This window comes from Platichthys flesus, chromosome 11 (assembly GCF_949316205.1).
Source record: "Platichthys flesus chromosome 11, fPlaFle2.1, whole genome shotgun sequence".
In the NCBI taxonomy this organism is placed as follows: domain Eukaryota; kingdom Metazoa; phylum Chordata; class Actinopteri; order Pleuronectiformes; family Pleuronectidae; genus Platichthys; species Platichthys flesus.
The window spans coordinates 22329851-22352413 of NC_084955.1; the positions used below are offsets into that span (position 1 = coordinate 22329851).

Here is a 22563-nt window from a genome sequence, read left to right on the forward strand (position 1 = left end):
CGACTGGGCCAGTTTGGAGCTTTGTGATTTATCAGGTGGTTTCACAAACTCAAACGTTACCTTAGGAGGTTAAGTTTTCTTTTGTGTCTTTGTTTGTCTGCTAGGTGGAAGTTTCCTTTTCTGCACAAGGTTTATATAACCTGCTCTATTCTCCACACACAGTTAAAGGTTCTTTGGTACTTTGGGTCATGTGATCAGCTCGTACTTAATGAGAACATGTTGCTGAAACCTGAGCGCTGAGTCACTGAGCTGAGCGAATGACACAAGCTGCCTGTTGTACAGTCCAGTGAGAGCAGCAGTTGTCCACTGTTGATGTGAGCTGACCTCAGACCAACACATCAGTGCACTGTTATGAGCATTCGGCAATGAAAAGGAGCCTATGTGGCTCCATCTCAAGGGATCCTGTGTTGAATTAACAGAATTCACGTTTGTTGCGCATGTGCTTGTGCACATTTGCCCCTCCTCTCCTCCAACTTCTCCACAGGAAACAATTGAGAGTGCTGGGTAGAAGTAAAAAAAAAAACCTGGAGGCAGCCATGGAAAAATAACACACTCACAGCAGAAGAGGAGGAGAGAGAAGGGTAGAGAGAGAGGTTGTTAGTAATATTCTTCACGCACAGCCAAGGAGGAAATGGGCTCCCTGTTATTCTATTTGGCCCTGAGGCTAGACTTCATTGTCACTAATAACGGCCATCTGCTGGAGGAGATGGCTTCCAGGCTGCTTCCACAGACCTCACACTCCCCTGGTCACCGGCAGCCGGGTGTGAGAACAGCCAGAGTCTGGACGAGCGGGAGGAACGAACGACAAACTCCCTGTAAATGTCCTTATTCTTAAGAGAGAGAGATAAAGTGGCTCAATGAGAAACAAGAAGGAGACTTTAATGACCAGAAGAAATATAATCAAATCGAGAGCCAACATAGCGCTGATGCTTTGCAGATGTGAAATCAAGCTTTGAGAGCGTCAGCGTGGAAATTCAAGGGGAAAGAAATAGGAAAAGAAAGAAAGAAAGTTTGAGTGGGTCCAAATTACACAAGTATTATAAATGCAATTGGACACAAAGAATACAACTAGACATGAATACCTCACTAAAAATAATAAACTCAACCTTAATGAAAGTCATAAAGCTCAGGTTCTATTCTACAGAGCTACTGATTCAACTTTATGGTAATTTTGGAGGCTGTAGTTTGTGGTGATGATGACTTGAATTGTGATTTACTGAGAGGTGCTTCTAATATTCAGTCTACCTTCTTTTTATATATAGTATCTATACTACAGCAGGACTGTAGGATTATACTGGGTTATCTAAGAAACCTGCATCTATATATTCTGTGAAATGCAACAGTTACTTATTCCAGAGCCCATAATTGGATCTAAATGACCAGATGCTGGACCAGATGTCCGTGCATTCATATTGTTGCAGCATTGCACCAATTTGTATAAATAAACCTCATTCATAGCTCAGGCCTTAACACACTCCTCTGCCATTTAGCAGCTGATTGTAAAAGTCTTGCTCAAGGGCAGATTTTCTGCCCTCATTTTTCTTTGCTTGACAAGTAGCTCTAAGTGACTGTGAACACACAAGAAGAGAGAAGCTCAGTTTATCACAGAGCCGTCATTTAAAAAATATCAGATCATAAAGACAGACAGGAATGTGAGTCTTTACGACCCAGTCGAGTTGAGATTATAGTGATATGCAGAAAGAATGTGTCAGGAACAGACTCATATACACACACAGGTTAGCACAGCTATGCTTATCATCATATTCCATTGACTTTCATTCATTGTGGACAGCCTAACCCTAACAATAACCACTGGACCCTAACCCTCATCTAACTCTTAAAATTAACGATTTACAGTAATAGGGACGTAGGAAAGGTAGGTCCCATTATGTGACAGCAACATATTTGTGTCCCCACGACATGAGAAAATACACACACACTGACAGACACACACCTACAAACATTCCCTGAATTCTTGGAGCTACAAAGAAGACAGCCTACAGTAACACGGCTCCTTGCACATGAACATGTTCATCAATCTGTCAATCTGTTTGGAGGCGGCAGATCACCAGACAGGCCGATTAGTAACCAGGGTAAAATGAGGCAGAGCTACCGCTGTAGAAACAAACTTTTACTGACTCTTAACTCCCGGTTCCTCGAGGCGTGTGCAGCTCTGTAGGTGTGATGGAAAGAATGTTGTTGTTATAGTGGAACATTAAACCACAGCCCTGCTCGTTAACACGTTTTGGACTCAAATAAAAAAAAGCCCAAAAGTGCTCGAAGAGGTTTGTTGAGTGAGAACGAGACAAAGAGAGACGCCGTTTTCTGTTCTATTAAACCGGGTTGTACAGTGTGAAGCAATTAGGGATATAGTCTACACACACACACCTTTTCACTTTAGTTTAAAGCTGGAGATAAACCTCACTTGAAACTACACAGCTTTGTCAGTTGTGCAGACTGATGAGCGCGTGCAGAGTGTGTGTCGGTGACTGCAGTGACGTTGATTAGCACTAATGGACACGGTGGATCGACCCCAGGAGCGACTTAAAGGTCACAACGGGGTTTGATTCACTACGCTGCGAGTCGGTTTCCTCTTCATACACAAATGTAGAGAGAACACCTGACAACAAGATGCCACAGAGCAACAACACACTAATGAGTTAAACCATAGATATACTAAGGTTGTATCACAAACAGAACAAACAGTCAAATGCAAAAACATCATATATTATTAATAACTACTTCAGTTATCGGATATGAACGACTGGTAGGTTCTGTTCTTCAACATGTTTTATTTGCTCCTGGCAGCTCCAGGATGCTGTTCCTGGTTCTTGGCTCAAAAGAACACTAGAAAAAAATCCTCTCCCTCCCTCTCTTTGTGTGTGTGGGTTGTACTGGCGCATGTGTGTCGACTGCCAAATGTGTGTGTACCACCGTGTAGGTTAAGTGCATTTGTGTACAGAGTGCGTCTGCCTGCTTGTCTCACATCAATTTGATGTGCTATAAAAATCTGTACGCCAGCAAATACAGCACGACTGTATGTCTGTGTTCCCATATATGATTTACATAATCAAATGCAGGGTGTGTGTGTGTGTGTGTGTGTGTGTGTGTTTTTTGCAGCCATTTGCTTGGGAGTACCCGTTTATATAATCCAGTTGGACTCGTATAATTACAGCGCTCCAGCGTAAATATCCTCCGACACTTTGTTTACACTTTGTTCCACCGAAGCATCAAAGTGTCTCAGTCTGGGCTCAGGACACATGTGGAGTCACTTCAGTTATTATTCAAGAATTACACTTCTCATATAAATAATACACAGTCTGCATGAGAGCGAATGTGATACTGGGAAATGAGGGAGATAAGGGAAATCTGTTGCAAGGGAAACGAAGCAGCAGCTTCAAATGCAAACTTATGAGGAACATTTGAGCCAAAATGGAGGCACTGCACAGAAAGAGGGAAAATGTGCTATCTTAGAAAGATTTTTTATTTTTATTTGACTGTAAACCACACTTCTTTCTTTCTAAATGTAAATGTCTGCTCTCAAAAAACACATGAATAAAAAAACTGGAAAAGTTAAATCATTCCACCAGCTACAGTATCAGAGCTGTAACGAGGCTCTAACCACTTACAGAGCAAAATAAAGTGACGACTTTCAAAGCACAAAGGGAAAATGGGAGCTATTGGACATGGGGAAGAGGAGGGCCATCTAGTAGGGGGGGGGGATGAGATGGAAATGCAAAAAGAAAGAGACAAAAAGGTGAAGAGAAAGAGGGAGAATAATGGAGACGAGAAATGTGAGGAGGAGGAGGAGGCGGAGGAATGTGTTGGCTTGGCTCCCAGCCTCAAGGATGACTCACAGCTATCTTTGTCCAGCCCAGTAACGAGACGCGAACCCCGCCTCGAGGAGCGAAAGAGAGAAAAGAGCCCACTCGTCAGTCTCCCCCCCCACCGCCTGTTTTGCTATGCCGTTGCCACAGCAACCCGGGCCTTGTCATCAGACCTGCTAGGACGCCATTTCCACCGCACCGTGGACGCAGTGGAATAAAAAAGACGGAGCGATTTCTCTGTGGAGCATTTAGAAAAATATTTCAAGATGTAGAGGTGGGGTTGTTTCTTTCTCTACTCGCATGGAGGAGATTCTGAACTATACGACACTGGGCTTTACACTGGAACCAAAACAAAATCATCATTCGGCAAAACAAGTTGAATTATTTAAGAGCAGACTGACGTTTAAATGAAAGTAAGAAGAAGAATCTTGGATAACAGTTCTCTATTTTTACTCATATTCAGGTTCATGATTTTAATTGAGGTGTCACTTGACAAAGTTTACTAATCTTCATAAAACACATCACTCTCCTCTATCGCTGCTGCTCCTCTTTTCAGCCTCTGTCAGAAATACTTGGTTTACGCTCCTGTCTCTTTAAGCCCCCCCTACTCCTGGTGAAGCCCAGTCTGCTCTGATTGGTCAGTTGGTCCAAACTGTTGTGATTGGTCAACCTCTTCCAGAGCTTGTAGTAAATGTCGGCCTCTCACCCTACCTGGCTTTGTTGTGTGTGTGTGTGTGTGTGCGGGGGGGGGGGGGGGGTCAGACTTGCAGCTAGTGGTGCAATAATATGCAAATGTAGGTCATGGTGTGAGTGACAAGGTGGGTCAGGATCTACAGGAGCGGGATTCTCTTTGGGTGAGAGAGGAGCTAACGTTGCTGCAGACTCTGGACCTGTTAACAGATCTTTTACATTCACAATAAAGACACTAGAGGAAAGAGAAACTGAAAAAAAGCATCAGATGTCTCCTTTAAGATTTAATAGCATCGATAATTCCAGATGTTAAAAGTGTGTGCAGAAATGTTTTAGAGCTGCCAGATGTGTCCACCCTTCTTTTGCTTCTTTACAAATCCCTTTCTAGCTTCTGAGGGTCAACATGCTCAGATCTAACAGTCTGTGCTCCTCTCACTCCATGGCTCCTAATAATGCGAGGCCAAATTATTGGCTTCACTTGATCGTGTTATTTCTCCCAAGGGAAAATACGACAAGTCCTCATTACCTCTCCAGCTACAGTGACTAAATTATTCACAGACTGTCAACATGATATCTTATTTATCTAAACCCGTCTTCAGAAAGAGGGACAGAAAATTGGACATTTTCAAGAGTTTGCCGTTCATTTAAATTTAAATTTCATTTGAACGTCTACAGGTAAAACGTCGATATTTTCATGTAATTTGAACGAACTGAGCTGATCCACAAACAAGCCTCATTCTCACTGAAAGTTCACCAGCTTGTTCCTATTTATGGCAGAGGCTGTGGGGGGACCGGTGCAACTGGGAGCTGCCCATTACAGCTGCAGTCTGGTGCTGTTTACAACCGAGCAGCTCCCCTGCAGCACTGGGGGGGGGGGGGGGGGTCAACAATCTGCACATCTGCTCGAGTTGTGGAGAAAAAGACCGAGACAACCGTCCCACCCGGGACACTGAGGGTTTCCCTGCCAGCGTGTTTAAAAAAAAACACAGACTCTCTGAAGTGAGTTGCTATGTTTCCTGTACTTCTACACAAAGAGTTCCTCTGACATGAAGTACAAGTGTTCCATGATCCATATGGTATGTTAAATAAATACACACCCACAACCACAATCTGGCAAGCATATGTGGGCACATGTGGGGGGGGGGGGTTCCCCAATGACTCACTGAGGAGTGGAAAAAAAGGTGTTTCAGCCAAATTCCATATGGATCATTTTAAATGTTCCCTTTTTCCTGATTATAGCCATATAATAATTTCCATCCTTCCATTTCCACGATGTTCAGTTTAAACGTTCACAAAGCAGCTTTATGTGGAAACACTGCAGGGAAACGGTGACTCAGAGGAATAATAGGGTTTGAGTAAACAAACAGGGAACCAGAGCTGGACCGAGGAGTACAGTACGACACTGTGTAGAAAGGGAAATCAAAGTAAAACATGTCAATCATCTAATTATCAGTTACTGTAAGAGCTCTTTTATTTTTCTATGTTTTTAAGAAAAGTAAATTGAGATGTGAGAGACAGTTAATATTTTTTGTCTAGTGGCCGAAACGAGCTAAACGCTCAATGTGAAATACATTTTCATATCAGACCAGTATCGGTGGACAACTGTTGATTTTTTATGTAACAAGTGTGCAAATAAAATTAAATACAATTTAAAAACAATAATGATAAAAGAGGACTCTAAAACGATTTTTAAGTTTAATTGCGATAATTTACATCCATGTTTTCATCCCTGTTCATGCTTTGTTTTTTAGTTGGGGCTAATGAATAAACTCATTCAATTTGGTTGCAGAGTCAGGAATTGTATTAATTACTTTCTTGAAAAATGTCATATTTGAGGACCTGATTTCTATATAATAATGATAATTTAATTCAAAGAGCACTTTTCAAGCAAATAAGCAGAAGGTGCTTTCCAAGGTCAAAACATACTCAACATTTAAAGCTTACAAAAAGGTATCAATGGGATTTAAAAGCAGCAACAGAGTCTAACAATCTGATCTGATCTAATAATCTGTGGAGGGCTGTTACGAAGTCGAGGAGCCAGAACTGCAAAGGCTCCGTCAACTTGAGTCTTTGACCTGGACTCTGATACAGTTGAAGGCTCTGTTATTCATTTAAAGCCTTGTAAGTGATAACAACTTTTATTAAGTTAATTCTATAAGAGTTAGTGCAGCTCTAAAGGGTTAAAGGTGAACTGTTGGGCCTTCAGACGATGTATGGATGTACGATGTGTGTATTGTAAAACTCCATGAGGCCTGCTACTTCACTCCAACTCTGATTTTCAAAATGTGTTTTGCAACTCCGACAAAGATATGCAGCAAAGTAAACAGAACAGGCTGGCACATGAACCTTGCCTGTGTCTCCACTGGAATGAAGAACACTTCAAGGATGTGTCTGTGTGTGTGTGTATGTCTGTGTGTTTGTGTGTGTGTGTGCAAAATCATCAGAAATCGACAACAGCACAGCCTTTGCCAGAGGCCACCCATGCTCATCCACATGTGGCAGATGGGAACAGAGTTCTCAGTGTTTCCAGTTTCAAAGCAGAGCAAATGTCGAGCGGCGCTGATGAGCTGATGAGACGGCCCCAAAGGGGGCGTGCGAGCCGGAGAGAGAGAGCGGCAGAGAGACAGAGAGAGAGAGAGAGAGAGAGAGAGAGAAAGAGAGAGAGAGAGAGAGAGAGGATGGCCAGTGTTCCTCTGCTCATGGTTTTGTTTAAGCTGTCACCAAAACAAACTGTGTTGACTGAAAAGAATTAGATGTCCTCTCTCTTTGTCCCATTCAAGCCTTACAAAAACTTCAGAAGATAAAACTGTTCCTCAAACAGTGTCAGGCGGAGGTAGAGAAAGAAGCATGGTGCCCCTCCCGCTTGTAAGTGTGTGTCTGTGTGTGTGTATGAAACACCCCTTGTTCCTCCCTGCATGATTAGTTGATGATTCATCAGGGGGTGAGTCAGATGCTGGTTGAGATACTTCTCACTGGAACTAAATCTGATTATCTGCAAAGATAAACGGACACTTTGTCTTTTCACTTTTCCATTTTTTACAGTGTCGTTAAATAAACCTGTAATCAGCAAGTTAAACAATGTTAGTGACCAATCCAGGTAACAACTGACAAACTTCTTCAGCCCACATCTTCCCATTTCCGTTTCTTAGGTTTTCTCCTGTGACCAATTGTGACCAAGTGTAATAAGTATTTTAAAAAGTATTTCTACTTATCTTCTGAATTCAGCTTTGCATCATTTTATAACTGGTTCAACTGCAGCGTCTCGACACTTCGACTGCACAGGAACATATCGCTCTGCCAGTAACAAGTGTTGCTCTGCTCAAAGCCTCATATTTGAATGTGAATTATAAATCCACATTTCTCACAATTTTCTTATCAGAAGGTTTAATTGACATTTGTATTAATAAGAATACTCCCTGATGTTTCTCCACCTTCACTAACGTCCATTTAACAACAAACACAGACACAAGCTGTTGTTTCCAGCAGAGCTCAAATAAAATACTCTGCAAAACGTCTGCTAAAGTTAGATTTGAGCTACAGAAAAATCTTTCTGGCTTTTTTGAGGATGTGAAGACTTCTGGTCGACATTTGTTGCCTGATGCAGCCCTCAGGGGAATAAAAAAGGGATTTGCTGCCTGGAGAATAACCAAATTGTGGTTGTGGGACGCGCCTCAGCATCGAGCGCTCTCACGCGAGGCCAGAAAGAAATGGACTGGCATTTGAAAACCAGACAGGAAACACAGGGGGAGCTCAGTGGTGAGTGTGCAGCCGATCTGACGAGAGGTGGAAAACACCACAGGGCCAGAGCAGGAGTTATTTTCTGCATCTGGACATCGAGCACGGTGCCGCCTGAGCAGTGAAACACTGAAAGCGGCGCTGCATCGTCTTTCCCGAGCTTTCCTGTCTTTGTCTCGCACTGTTCCCTGTGGCAAGCAGACCACACCCACCCGGCAACTCGTTAAACAAACAAAAAACATGCAAAGTATTTTTCCAAATTCTTGCTGGGCCAGAAGCGTGAAAGCCAGTGTGCGGGAAAAGTGTGTATGCGGAAATATAAACTACATGTACTCAGGTGTGTGTTTCAAATGCATTTCAAAAACAGGAAAGTGGCAGTGTGTAAAAAATACGTTTTATGAAGAAGGGTAGAGTTCAAAACCAGCTTTTTTTAATTTGCCTGATTTGTGTCATCGAGATACATGAACTCTTTTTTACTCTTTTTTTAGAAATGCCCTGTATCTCATATTGTTATAGAAAGAGGGGAAACAAATCCTGGATCCAACCCCTGAGCCATACCACATCCTTTGCAGCAGGTTTTTTGTGGTAATCCATCCAGTGAGTAATCTCATTCAGAAACAAACTGTCAGCCTCATTTAAATCTGCCAGATCTGGACTTGGATCTGCAGAAAACTGCACACACTCTTTAGATATATGACCCCTAAATGTGCGTGATGTTTTAAATCCAGATCCATGAATTTTTATCTGGGAAATTGATGAAAATGTCCAAAAAAAATCCCTAAAAAGTTTAAGAAAATTTAAAGTGTTCCAGGATCTGACAAACATGGAGGTACAAAGTTAAAATTATGCTAATGATCATCTGCAGTGTTTTTATCATATAGCCAAGAAAAGAGCACAGCACTGGAACTGGAATCACATCAAGATGTACAAATGTTGAATCCCATTTCCTCAAACATTAACAGAAAAAAACAGGAGATGTCACGGACCGAGAATATAAAGTGGTTCCTTATTGCTCTGTTTTGATGTTATAGTAGAACTGAGACAAACATCCCATTCAGCTCAGATGTATTCCAGAGTAAATGAGCTCTGGAAACAGAACAATCGTTTTGGGATGAACCGAATGTGAAGGGATGGTTAAAGTTGCAGAGCGCCCACGATACCCACTTCCAAAGAAAGGGGAGGGGAGTAGAGAAAGGGTGAGTGAGCATGAAGAGTTAGGAGAGAGAGAGAGAGCCACCATCTTAAAGTGATTTAGCTCGTTCATCAAGGGTTTGGCTGCTGCTCAAGGCTCCATGGAAAATGTAACTCTATAAACTCCACTCCAACTAACACACACACGTACACACACAAACACTACAACCTCCCGCCAAAACCCCTGCTTGGTACCGAGCTCTGCTGAAGTCCAACATCAGCTCTCTCTCATTATTTCGTTCGCCACTGAATCCAGAACACACGGCTCCATCCAGCACATTTACAGGCAACATCTGTTTTCCATCGTTGAGATTTCTGTTCAAAGCTGAGGAGAACAAAAAGTCACCGGACCCTTCAGCCACACTCTCAACAGGCATCGACCAGATGAGGTCTGAGCAGAAAGGGTCGAAGCATTTAGATAAAGACTCTACAGTTACTCTACTGCTGCTGTGATGAGATCAGTCCATCAAACAATCCTACACAGACATACTGGTGTCAGGGTTTGCAGACTTTACATTTTACAGAATTAAAAAGTGCAAAAGTAAATTTTCCTAATTCAAGTTCTTGCCGGGCCTTGGTGCAGAAGTGTACCATTCTAGTTTTTAGATATCAAATGTTTTACTCTTTAATATTTTGATCATCCCCCAAAAAACTATATTGATCTGGCTCTATCGTTGACTTAAATTAAAATAAAATAAATAAATAAATAAATAATCAGTTCTAAAAAACAATTCACAACATGGAAACTATTTGAATAATTAAAAACATCTTATACGGAAAATTCTATAAATAATCTTATCACAAAGCTAGACTGGATTTTTTAATATTATTTAATGTTTCATCACTGCTGGAAAACAACCTCAGCTCTTCTCTCCCCTCGCTCGACTCAAAGTGACAGACAATTGTCTCCTGCCACATGATACAAGCTGAGATCAGCATAGGGGAACAGGGTTTCCCCCCCGAGGAGGCGAGAAGAACAGAGGAGGTGATCCAACAGCCTGAGAGGAGCTGAACAGGAACAATGACATCAGCTGTGGACGCTGATCTGCTGCCTGCAGCACGGGCCGTGACGCCGAGCTTCAGTTTCAACCCATGAAATATGAACCTTCTATAAAATACATGGAGCTCGTTGACTCTCACCAAATTCAAACTATGCTCCACATTTACATGGAAGATTGCTGAGGCCAGGTTTAAGGACAAGATTATCTTTTATTAATTTAGCATTTCAAGAGTAAAAGTCTGAGGAGAATAAAGTTAATATTTAGGTCAAACATTTAAGAATAAATCGATCACGGAGGTTAGCATATTTGACTTCCTCTTCCTGTTCTTCAGAATCTGTTTTAGTAGAAAATTTATTATTTTTCTCTGAGCTGATAAACGCAGTGTGATAATCAGAATTAGATCTTTGAGGAGATTGAGCCAGAAGAAAAGTGTTTGGTACAAAACACGCGAGTTTGGACGAGATGGCTGCGAACGGAAATAGCTGCTGATGGACAAATGCCACGATGGCGATGTTTACACAAACACTCCGACGTGTTGCAGCTCACATTAGTTTCACTCACTTGATAAGTTGACTTGATTCTCAAAATATCAACTTTATTCTCAAAATGTAAAAGGGAAGAATTCTTCCTCCTCTCTTTTCTAATGTCGTAATACGTTCTAAATTATGAAGGAAGCAATCAGACTTAAATAAGTGTGTTTAAAATAAATGTGTGCGCTCCAGAGGCGACTGACTGCAGTGGATATTTGTATCCATCAGTTAAACAAACCAAACAGAATCACAGCTACATGGCGATCTTCATTCTTCATCCCACTAATTACACTGAGCTAATAAGAGCTTGTTAAAGTCACTGGTTCTGTACAAACCTCAGATAATCAGTCAGGAGGATGATGCTCGACTATGATCTGATCAGACGAAGTATGAATCATAGATTATTGCTTCAAACCTATTTCTTATTCTCTATAATGATAATGTCGCTGTGGCTGAGTCAGTCTGAGATTTTGGAAGTAAAGCTACTTCCTCCACTTAAAAGGCTGAACTGCTCGATCAGAGGAGGAACACAGTCTTGTCCTTTTCCCATATTAGGAAGAGACTTTTAACACAAACATTTAATCTCAACAAACCTGACGTGAGCAGCTTGGATTTATCCTGTTTATACATAACTTGATCTAAAGATGGCTGGGATGTCCACTGCTGTAACCTAGAGACATTTTAAAATGCAGGTTAAATATAGGAACTTTACTCACTGAAACTTATGACTCATGAAACCACTTCATGTGATGCCTGCGGCCACCACTCCATCACACTCTTTGTCTTTAACTTCCCCTTTTTCCTCCGCGATACGGGTTTGACTAATATTAAAAATTCTGTTTATCAAACTGTATGTGTTGCTTAGTGTTTGACGTCTTTTAAAACGATTTCAAAATTTTCTCTAATGTCAAATGACTCAGGAGATTCCAGCTCACAAAGAACAAAAATCCTTTAAAGCAAATTTACATGAATTAAAAAAAACTGTATACCTGCACATTTTTGTGATTTAGTCTTTTGAAAGACTCATATCTAACATTTGCCATGAATACTAGAAGTGAAGTGGTACACGATAATATTCCGACTGAAGGAAATGGGAGTGTGCAAAGTGATAAGAGTGTTTCCTGCTGTGCTCCTTGATAGCAGTGTCCTGGCCCAGTTATGACTTTACAGTCCTTGAATGCAACACATGAGCATGTACAGTACATCGGTCCATCACTAAATCTTTGAATTATATTAAGTTTAACTCTGCAGCTGCACTTCGACAAGTTCGGCCACGTTTTGTCTAGCCCAGCGATTATTCTATTCTTTATTTAAAACATTGGACCAACAGACTGATTGTGTATATATACAAAAGCAAATGTCTGAGTGCCTCGTCTACCTGGTGCCACGCCCTGAACCGCCCGGTGCAGAGGACGGGCATGGCAGAGCGAGCTCAGCTAAATCCACGATTTCACGTTTTCAGAGCAGATTTGATCAGGGAGAGGCCTCAGCTGTTTACTCTGCACAGCTCGAGAGCGGCCCCACCCTTATCAGCCAAACTCCAAGAGAGCAGATCAGAGTGGAGTATCTCATACACACAGAAGTGGAGCTAGCTTTTCATTTTTGTTTACAAGCAAACAAATCGGATTTCCATGAAACCTGATGGAAGGATGTGATGTGGGTCAGGGACAGAAACCAATTCAAGTTCGGTGCCGAGGGAAACTTTCTTTAACTTAATTGTGAGATGAGGGGTTTTTCAACATTTTCATATTTCTCTGCAGGGAACAGTTCATGGATCTTGAGGCGTCGGCATGTTAGAGTCTAGTTTTGATACTTCACTAAACAATCTGTAGTGGGTTGGATGAGAGTCTGGCCACTCCTCTGTCTGAGTGGAGCATTCAAAGAACAAGTCCTGCCAGTGACACTAAGGAGCCAGTTCCTACAGAGGCTAACGTTTCATATCTAGCAGCAAAACAGGAGTTTAGATCGAGAATCAGGCGCCGAACAAGTGCAGCACGTGAACATCGTGCAGCCCCAGGACTCGTGTTCAGTCTTTCTAACCAGTTTTACTTCCTCCACACACATACCTGGCTTCACTCGTCATTTTACAACCCCACATTCCACCCTCTGCCAAATTATGTGGAATATCTTTTCTTTAAATTATTAACGAGTCAGACAGTGGCGTCAGGAGACACGGCCCCAACAGTTCGCCTGAGGAGCAAGAGCATGTGTTTGTTGGAATAATTATGCACACAAAGACGGGTCTGTGAGGATTCACTGTGTCGTGCCTGTGGGCGAAACAGGTGTGTCCAGCCAACTGCTCTGAGCCGAGGGCTCCACCTGTTCCTGTGTGTTCCGTCAAACTCGGGGACGTCAAACAAAGAGAATCCACAAGTTGTGTTTACTGCTCTGTGCCTGTTCCCATCTGAAGCTCAGCGCGCGGCCCAGAGAATCCCTTCAGGGTGTATTAATAAACCTCACTTCCCGTTACGGCCAGTCCACAGTCAGCCCATTCCAGAGGCCGTGAAAAAAAAAAAAACTCTGAGTCACCACCCCGTCATTCCAGCCAAGACTCCCAGAGGTCCATGGCAACCAAACACCAAACACGCACCGGCTGAAGTCTAACCGATAAAGCCGGCCCAGGCTGGTTTTCCAATTTTCTTTCCACCACACGTGCGTCATGAAGTCTACTTCCTAGGAAACTGTTGCGGGAGCTTTTCTCTACTCTGCTCCTGCAGATGGAGAAACAGAAGGAGCCCAGTGACATGGAGGAGATTACGGAGATTAAAGATAAATAAGTGATAAAACATTTCTCTCAACACAAACTGGCCTTTATCCGGAAAACAACAGAGTCAACATCCTCACCCAGCCACAGTGTGTGTGCACATTTACAAACCGTGGATTGATGACCACAACACAACGTGTGTCAACAGCTTAATAGGCAGCTGCAGAATATAAATGAGCCACATTAAGGACACATTTCCTGCAGAGTTTAATATCACACGTGTATATTTATCTGTGCGGCAGGCATGAGTCACTCCCACTGAGCTATGTACATTCACTCAACATGGTTTACAGTCCTGTATCAACAATGTCAATCTTAGTGAAAAGAACACAACAGCACTAAAAACCCATCATGTGTGCAGCTAGTGAACACAGACACACACTGTTTCAACAATGAAAGTATGCTGTGTTGAAACCTGACTGTTTAATGTGTATTTAATTTTTTTATTCTGTTGCTTCTCCTCTATTTAAATCTGCTAAAAGGGAAACTGTGAATATAAGTGAACGCAGTAGAGGAGAAAACGACTTCTCTCACCCGAGGGAACCTTTGCCAGGACGGTCATGAATTCCTCTGCAGCTACTGCAGGCTGACGTTCACGTGTGTGTCTGAAGTAACAGCCGATGATAAAACAGATTTTTTTTTTTAACTTCTTGGAAATTACTGCGGGAGCTGTCGCTGCTCTACGGAACGTTTCCAGAACTTTTCCAAGCCCCCTGGTAAAAGGTCCAGAAAATATGAGAGTGACATATTTCCTGTTGTTGTGAACGCGTCTGACGGGAACAATCTCCTGCTGCGTTCCTTCATCTAAGAAAAAAGAAAACTTTGGAAATGTCCAGAGAACTGAGTCATATCTTAAAACTGGGATAATGAGCCCAACAGTTTATTCCATGTCTTTAAATTGAAAAATCCTCAGTTTCTTTAAGCAGCAGCCTCACACGCTGTAATCAAAGACATTCTGTCATTAGAGCAGTCATTCATAGTTAAGGTGGAGTCCATTCATCTGGAGGTGTGTTGGTTCTATCACCCCCGCAGGCCTGAAGTGACATAATTGCACTTGTCAATTAATGAATCATATGAACTTTAACCAGCAGGAATGTCATCTACAGTTCTAACCACTGACTCCTCACTGCATTCCTGCTGGAGGTTGCAGGAGTGTTGCACCGCCTCAGTCAACACAGGTGTGAACAGCACAATATGTGTTATTACAGCGTTCAGAGACTTATGTTTACGTTGCGACTCCGCCTTAACCACTACGACGAGTAGGTTCAGGACATCACACACACACACAAGAATGTTGAAATGCTGTGGACTCTGGAACTTTATGAACCAGTGACGCTGGAGGTCGGGGGTTGGGGCGAGCTGAGGCTGCTGAGACGTCGAAGCAGCACAACATTAAGGACAGCAGACTTTGGCTTTAACTGCTTTAAGGCCATTCAATAAATCTGTATGAGACTTTATCTGACCTTTGTGTCTTAACTTGTGTATTTCAAAGAGCAGTAACTACTAATATTACATTTTTTATTGTGGGTATCCAATACTGCTTGATGCATACTGAGCTGTGTGTGTGGCTGAATCCATGTTTGTGACATCACTGTCCCTTCATGCTCCTCCTACCTGGCTTTCAGCTCCTTTTGCTCCTCCCTGATCTTGCTGAGCTCCAGCTGCAGGCGAGCTCGCTCCTTCGCCACCTGGTCCAGGGTCTTGCGGGCGTCGGCCAGCTCCGTCTCGTAGGCGCCCTTCATGCCCGACAGGTCCCGGGTGACCATGGACTCGGACTCGGTGATGCGCATCCGCAGCCCGGCATTCTCAGACTCCAGCGAGCGCACCTTGTCGATGTACACGGCCAGGCGGTCGTTGAGGTTGCACAGGTCCTCCTTCTCCTGCAGCCTGGTGATGCGGGCGGGCGAGAGGGTTCCGCCGGCACCGCGGCTTGTGCGTTTCTGGCTCGGGGTTTCCATGGCAATAAATGGCTCAGGAGGAGGTGCAGAGGGGGTGAGTCACTGGCTGTGGAAGAGCAGAGCGAGGGAATCAGAGTTGATGAAAACTATCAGTACAGGCCTGGCTTCCCTGGTGTGATACACACAAACCCACAGTCTGAGTCACAAGTTACACTTTAAATGGAGTTTCTATGAGGAAGTGTCTCCCTGTCTGGGTCGCACGCCTTCACTGATGAGTCTGCTCATTAGTTCTGAATGATATTCTCAGAGTTCCTTTTTTTCAAATCAGGAAGCACATTTATAAAACTTGATTTTATGTCTCTACTGGACGGAGTGCATGGAGTTACACAGGACTGGTAAAGGTCGCCCACAAGTATGTGAACACAATTATTCTAAATAGAATGCACAGGTATTTCTCCTGTCACAACCTACACTGCCCCTGGATCCACTGAGTCCTTGCAGGAGTTGTTCAGCCACTTCATGCAGCTCACTACTGAGAAAACATGTTTTCTACAAACAGCAACTCCAACCTCAGCTCACTCGAGAGAACATTAAATACTTTTCATAATTACTCAGAAAACACGAAGCCAGGACCAGGGACAGAAAAATAAACAAACATCATTCGTCTTTCTCTGCTTTTCAAAAATAGTTGTTGGGAGAAATGGAGGCAAAGCACAAAAAAAAGAAAAAGAAAAAGAAGAGGCTTGAAGCGTTGCACAAGTCATAATACCAAAGTGTTGACTCATAATATACACACAAGCTGCAGGATGCCCTGATAAGGACAAAGATTCCCTGTGTGGCTGTTTAGATGAGCACTAACAGAGAAATGAATACAAGAGGGCTTTTTATTTCTCATTTTCTAATAGTGTAGATTTGTTTTTATAGTTGTAATTAAGAGCATTAAATGAAAATAAGTACCCATTTTGAATTTAATATGCCTCCAACATTGTAAAAAGTTATTTCATTCCACCAGAGCTCTAACCTACAATCATAGAAGAATTCAGCGATATTAATAAAAAGGTACGAGCACTGTTATTATCCACTGTGACGGAGAGGGTTCGACCTGAGAGCTTTTCCATTCCTCTGCAGCTCCTCCACTCACAACCTCACAGCCATTTCCCAGAGAGCAGCAGGAAAGCCTTCTCCAGTTTGGTTCACGAGTGGGTGGAACCACCAAACTTTGCCATCCATCCCCTCACCGCCCATTACCAAAAGTGCGCACAAGGACACGCACGCCCATGTGGGTGGGAAGGCGCGCATGCAAAACGACATGTGCACACGCCCACAGCAGCGAACCCGTGTACTCACGAGTACTCTCTGGACTTACTTTGAATAAATGAAGCATCCATTTACACTCCTGAAATGTACCCAAGCATTAACAGGTGCTGTCTGATGTGCCGCTCTTGAACAGCGGGCATTAACGAAAGCTGAAACTTTTTTTTTTTGAAAAACTTATTCCACAGCGCCTCTTGCCAGAAGGGAAATAAACTGGCTCGGAGCAGAGTGAGCGAGTCGAACAAGCAACAACATCATGAGCACATTCTTTGCACAGCAGTAGCTCTGTTTGTCAGTGACCAACACAAAGTCTCAGAGGGAGACAGAACTCGGTGGAAGCCCCCTGAACCTTCCCTCTGCTGTTTGAGAACCTCTCTCCACTGCAGCTGCTGAGAGGGAGTGTGTGCAGGAGCTGTCTGGAAGTTTGTCTGATACTATGAGATTGTGTGTGAGTTTTGTGCGAGTGTGTGTGTGTGTGTGGCGAGTCCTACCCCAGAGGAGTGTAGAGAAGAGGATCCGTTGAATAATGCAGTCTTGCTCTCTTGCTGGTGGGTGTGTGCTCCTTTGGCTCGTGCCCTGAACTGCTCTGCTGTCGCTCACTGCACATGCACCTTCTACTGGAAGAGGGAGAGAGGGGAGGGAGCACGAGAGAGAGGGGAGGGTGGGGCAACGAGGAGGAGTCAGGATACACAGACTGTTTATGTGTGTGAGTCTGTGTGCGTCTGTGTGTGTGTGTGTTTGTGTCAGCAAACAGCAGCTGCTCAGCTTTATCTCTCCCTGCTCTGTCCATATCTTTTCCTGTCTCATTTCGCTCGCAGCGCACTCGCAGACACACTGACCCCAGCGACTCGGTGCAAGTGGTCTGTCAGTGAAACGCGGGTCACGCCGATGACACTGAGCAGATCCCAGGTGGATGCAAGCGTGTGAACGTGTGACTCTCACCCTCCTGCTATTACACTGCAGTCTTTACCTTAGCCCCTGTCTCGGGTGAAACACAGATGTGACAGCCGACTCCAGAGCAAACACACGGGAAAGGAATTCATGTTTCTGTTCCATTTTGAAAAAAAGGAAACTCCTCACTGCTGTGGAAGGTGTCAGAGATCATCTCAGACACACAACACTGCAAAGAAATCTAGGAAATCTAAAGTACATACAGATCCTTCATCTTCTCCTCGGTTATCCATGGCAGAAAAATAACCTGTCCGCTGAATCCAAGGAGGAAAAAGTCCACAAATGTTTGACATGATATTCCCAGTGAGCGATAGAATAATTCCCACAAGTCATCCTGAAGGTCCAAAAGGTCCGACACTCAAACCCGAGTGGATTCTGGTCTTATATTTATTCTCTCGGGGTGGAGTTAATGGAATCACAGGTCCAATCAAGTGCTGATGCAGAGGAACAAGTCGTTTTCTATGTGTGTCCGTTCGTGTGTGTGTGTGTGTGTATGCATCTCCGCACCGTGGAAATGCCAGTTAGTCCATCATGTGTGTGAGTGTGTGTTACTGTGTATGCGCATGTGGTTAAACAAGGGGGCAAGACAGCATCTCTGTTTTTGGGCATGAGGCAGGCTCAGTGGCTGGAGGGAGTATCCTGGCTGCACTGGGGCCTTCCAGTGGAAACCAGCCGTCAGCCTCTAGAGCGGCGTTTCTGAGTCACTCGTCCCTCTGCTAACAACTCAGTATCCTCCTTCTCTCTCTCTATTTCAGGCTATTCGGGCCCTGTGGTGTTTCCATAGGAGTCACACTGAAGTCACAAGAATTCGTGGCTGGCGGGGCATGTTTCCTCAATGAGCTTTTCTATGAATTTTTAGTTTTCTCGTGTTGTGTTGTGTTGTGTGTGTACGATCCCGTCAGAACAAGATGCAAGTTAGATCTCAAAGCAGAAGGGGTCGATAAACATTATAGAGCAAATCTGCAGGTGATTTATCAGTAATGAGCTCATGGTCTGCACATATTGGATTTTAAAAACAAATCGAATGTCTTCATTACTTATTTGTTTCTAGTTGTACTTACGTTAAAGCTGAGAAAACCCCTACACACATATCAGAAGTTGTTATCTGCAAATGTTTGGCCTTATTGTCTTGAAATGTGAATCTGACCATTAAAAAAATGAATAAGGAATAAGACACCGAGAGGCACGTTGATAGTTGCAGTAGATTATTCAGATTTACTCGTGAAGTCTTAAGACAGGAACGGGCACGACCGACTGTGATGCAAGGCAACCACACCAGAACCGGGAAAAAAAGAGGGTGAGCAGTTTGTTCTCTTCTTGCCCTCACGGCATTCCAGGCTGGCAGGGAAAAGGGCGTGGCTGTTGTGCAACCTAAAGGTTTTACTTCTCCATCATCAGCTCTCTCCTGGGAGAGAGGAGCAACGACAGACGACTTTCAGCTGAATTCATTATTAAATCATAGCAATAATTATCATGATGAAAGTCAAATAACTTCTGCTTTCAAGTTAAAAAGTTGCTGAGTTAAAGTTGTGGTTTTAGACTCTTCTTTGTGTTTCCTAGACAAGTGGGTGACAACAGACCGACACACCTCACACCGCAGCAAATGGAGTCACTCCTCTATTTCAACATCACTTCCTTTCCTGTCTTGACACAGTGTCCCACATGCAGATTGTTTTCCAGATAACACAGTGATAACAGGTTTGTATGATTCAATAATTCACAGGAGCATTAATCTTTAATGTGACAAACTACCGACCGTCAGTTCCTCAGAAACACGTCACGTCCGCCAACGTGTGACCGGATCTGCTTTATAGCTCCGATTCTAAAAACAGTCGGGCTTATCTCTTTTGTTCAAGATACGATTGTTCACATATCTGCATTAATCATTCATAAAAGACTGTTGTCGTATCTCTATCCAGTTCACAAGCGCCTGCTGCTTTGGAAACAGAAACATAGAAACAGACTCTGGTTTTCTGGAGTTTGTTTCTTTAGAGTGAAGCTAAGTATCCGTTTGATGAGCTGTGTATTTCTGTGCATGGGGGCTGTACTGGGATGATGAAGCCAGAACAATCCCTAACTACTGTGGGTTTAAACTTGTTGTTTCCCTCTGGAGACTGCAGCCGTCTCACCTTGTTGTCAGTGTCTCATCTTCTCTGTGTCAGTAAAGCAGAGACACAGAGTGAGGCTGGGATGATACCTCAGTGTCTAACTGCACTCAGGTCAGTTCTGAGGCACCGCTTCGACTCCACTGGGTTCTCCACACAACCTTCTCCAGAGAAAAGTAAAACGCACACAGTGAAGCTCTGAGGTCACAAACTCTGTGTCGATTAGATAACTCAGAGGAGAATGGTCAGACTGGTTGAAGCTGGCTGAAAGGCTATGGTAACACAAATAACCAGTAATCTACAACACTGGACAGCTGAAGACTGAGAAACGCAACCTGCTCTGAAGAAAATCTGTTTTCTTTTGCTGAGTGAAGTTGTAACCCTAACCCTTTATCTCGTTTTATTTCATTCATGTACTTTTCTTCATGTGTTTTTATTGTCCTGTGCTTTGGTCAACTTTGTAACAAGTGATTTGAAAGAGGCTTTTTAAGTTAAGTTATTTTAAGTCATTTAAACCAATTTAATCTTCAGTCATAAAACTTAATTTATAAATGGCTCAACGATTTTCAAATTATAATGAAATCAAACTTCACAAGGTCTTTGAAATGAATGAAATTCAAATGTTCTAAAGATCTGTGTGTATCATTCCCCCTCAGTTCTACTTAACTTAATCTGGTTTTATTCTCTGTATAAATGCATTTTTACTATTTGTTCTGTGATAATATGCAGTTTTGCAGTTTTCAGTCTACATTATACTTAACATTTTGTATTACTCATAAATGTTGCTACAACTCTATGCGCTTTTCTGGCGCCCCCTATCTTTCCTTTACTGTTCTGTTTGACTGCACACACACACACACAAACGTTCAAATTCACACATACACACTCTGACACACACACAAAGACATACACACGCACAATATTGAGTCATTCACAAGTAGGATGCAGTAGAAGCCGCGAAGCGCCATCCGCTGGCTGACACACTGAATGAAAACATATCTGTGAACACGGGTCACAGGGTTCAAGAGCTGCTGCTTCAACACCCTGCATGTCTGTCTGTCTGTCTGTGTGCTTATCTGTCTGTGTGCATGTCTGTCTGTGTGCATGTCTGTCTGTGTGCATGTCTGTCTGTGTGCATGTCTGTCTGTGTGCATGTCTGTCTGTGTCCACGTCTGTCTGTGTGCACGTCTGTCTGTGTGCACGTCTGTCTGTGTGCTTGTCTGTCTGTGTGCTTGTCTGTCTGTGTGCATGTCTGTCTGTGTATGTCTGTCTGTCTGTCTGTCTTTCTGTGGGCATGTCTCTCTGTCTGTATTTCTGTACGTCTCAGTATGTCTGTATTTCTGTATGCCATGTGTCTGCATATCTGTCTGTCTCAATGTATGTCTGTCTGTCTGTCTGTGTCAGTCTGTCTGTAAGTCTGTCTGTACGTCTCAGTCTGTCTGTCGGTCCGTCTGTCCGTCTGTCTGTGTGTCTATGTGTGTCTGTCTGTCTGTATTTCTGTCTGTCTGTACGTCTGTACGTCTGTGTCTGTCTGTCTGTCTGTCTGTCTGTACGTCTGTACGTCTCGGTCTGTCTGTCCGTCTGTCTGTCTGTCTGTACGTCTGTACGTCTCGGTCTGTCTGTCTGTCTGTCTGTGTGTCTGTCTTCCTCCATGTCTCATATGTAAGAAGTAAAGGAGATGACGCCATTCTGCTCATTAAATCCTCGTCTCACCTCGTGTCTCCAGAGAAGTTGCAGTTTTGTCTCCATGTCTCCTCTGGTCCTGGGTCTCCACTCGGACTCGGTCTCTAGCCGCCGTCTCAGTTTCTCCTGAAATAAAACGAGGAGACAGGAAGTCCAGTGTCTGTCCTCAGCAGCCACCTGTGAATCAATGCACCTGATTGCACTGCTGCTCTCCGCCAATTACAACTGTGCAGCCTGCGGGCGCCACCTGGCGGCCGTAATTAACCGGCCAGCCTCCTAATGTGGTTCTTGTTAGTGAAGGAAGGAGAAGTTTGTAGAAAATATAACAAATATATCAGGAGTAAATGATCTGAAGACTCAACACACATCCTGACAAGAGCGGGGATGTAACTAAGTATTTTTACTCAAGTAATTACTTGTATATTTGTATTTCAGGGGCCAGATTATTACTTTTTATTCCATTCCATGTATCTGACAGCTATAGTTGCTTTTCTAATTAAGAATTTCTAATAAAAATACACAATATGATATTTCCTTATTAACACCATTACATTAGGTTAAATGTATCTTTACTTCAACCAAGTTCCTTAGTTGAACTTTTACTTTTACAGTGAAAGTAAGTAAATCCATGTATTTAATTAAATTCTTATCACATATACATATCAAATGTACATATATAAGAATGTGTATTTTATATTATTTGGCTATTTGCTCGTATTTGGTTTCTCTGTTTGTCTTTGAGCCTTGTTAAAAGCTCTATATAAATAGATAAAAGTATTTCACAAGAAAAATTACCAAATAAAAACCAAAAGGTCTCTGAGTAGAGCACATACTGTCCCCTTAAATTCAATCAAGCTGCATCAAATGATCTGGA

The 22563-nt window shown here is 43.1% G+C and overlaps 1 protein-coding gene across 1 annotated transcript in view; it reads right to left on the reverse strand.

Moving 5' to 3' along the window:
• Nucleotides 1–21736, reverse strand: part of lmna (lamin A) — a 29205-nt gene extending 7469 nt beyond the window's left edge. Inside the window, exons 1-3 of the mRNA XM_062398797.1 lie at nt 21720–21736; nt 17442–17567; nt 15353–15742 (exon numbers count right to left, since the gene is read on the reverse strand). Of these exons, the coding sequence (XP_062254781.1) occupies nt 15353–15696 (344 nt within the window). The 5' untranslated portion in view covers nt 15697–15742; nt 17442–17567; nt 21720–21736. The remainder of the gene's footprint in view (nt 1–15352; nt 15743–17441; nt 17568–21719) is intronic.
• Nucleotides 21737–22563: the final 827 nt, after the last annotated feature.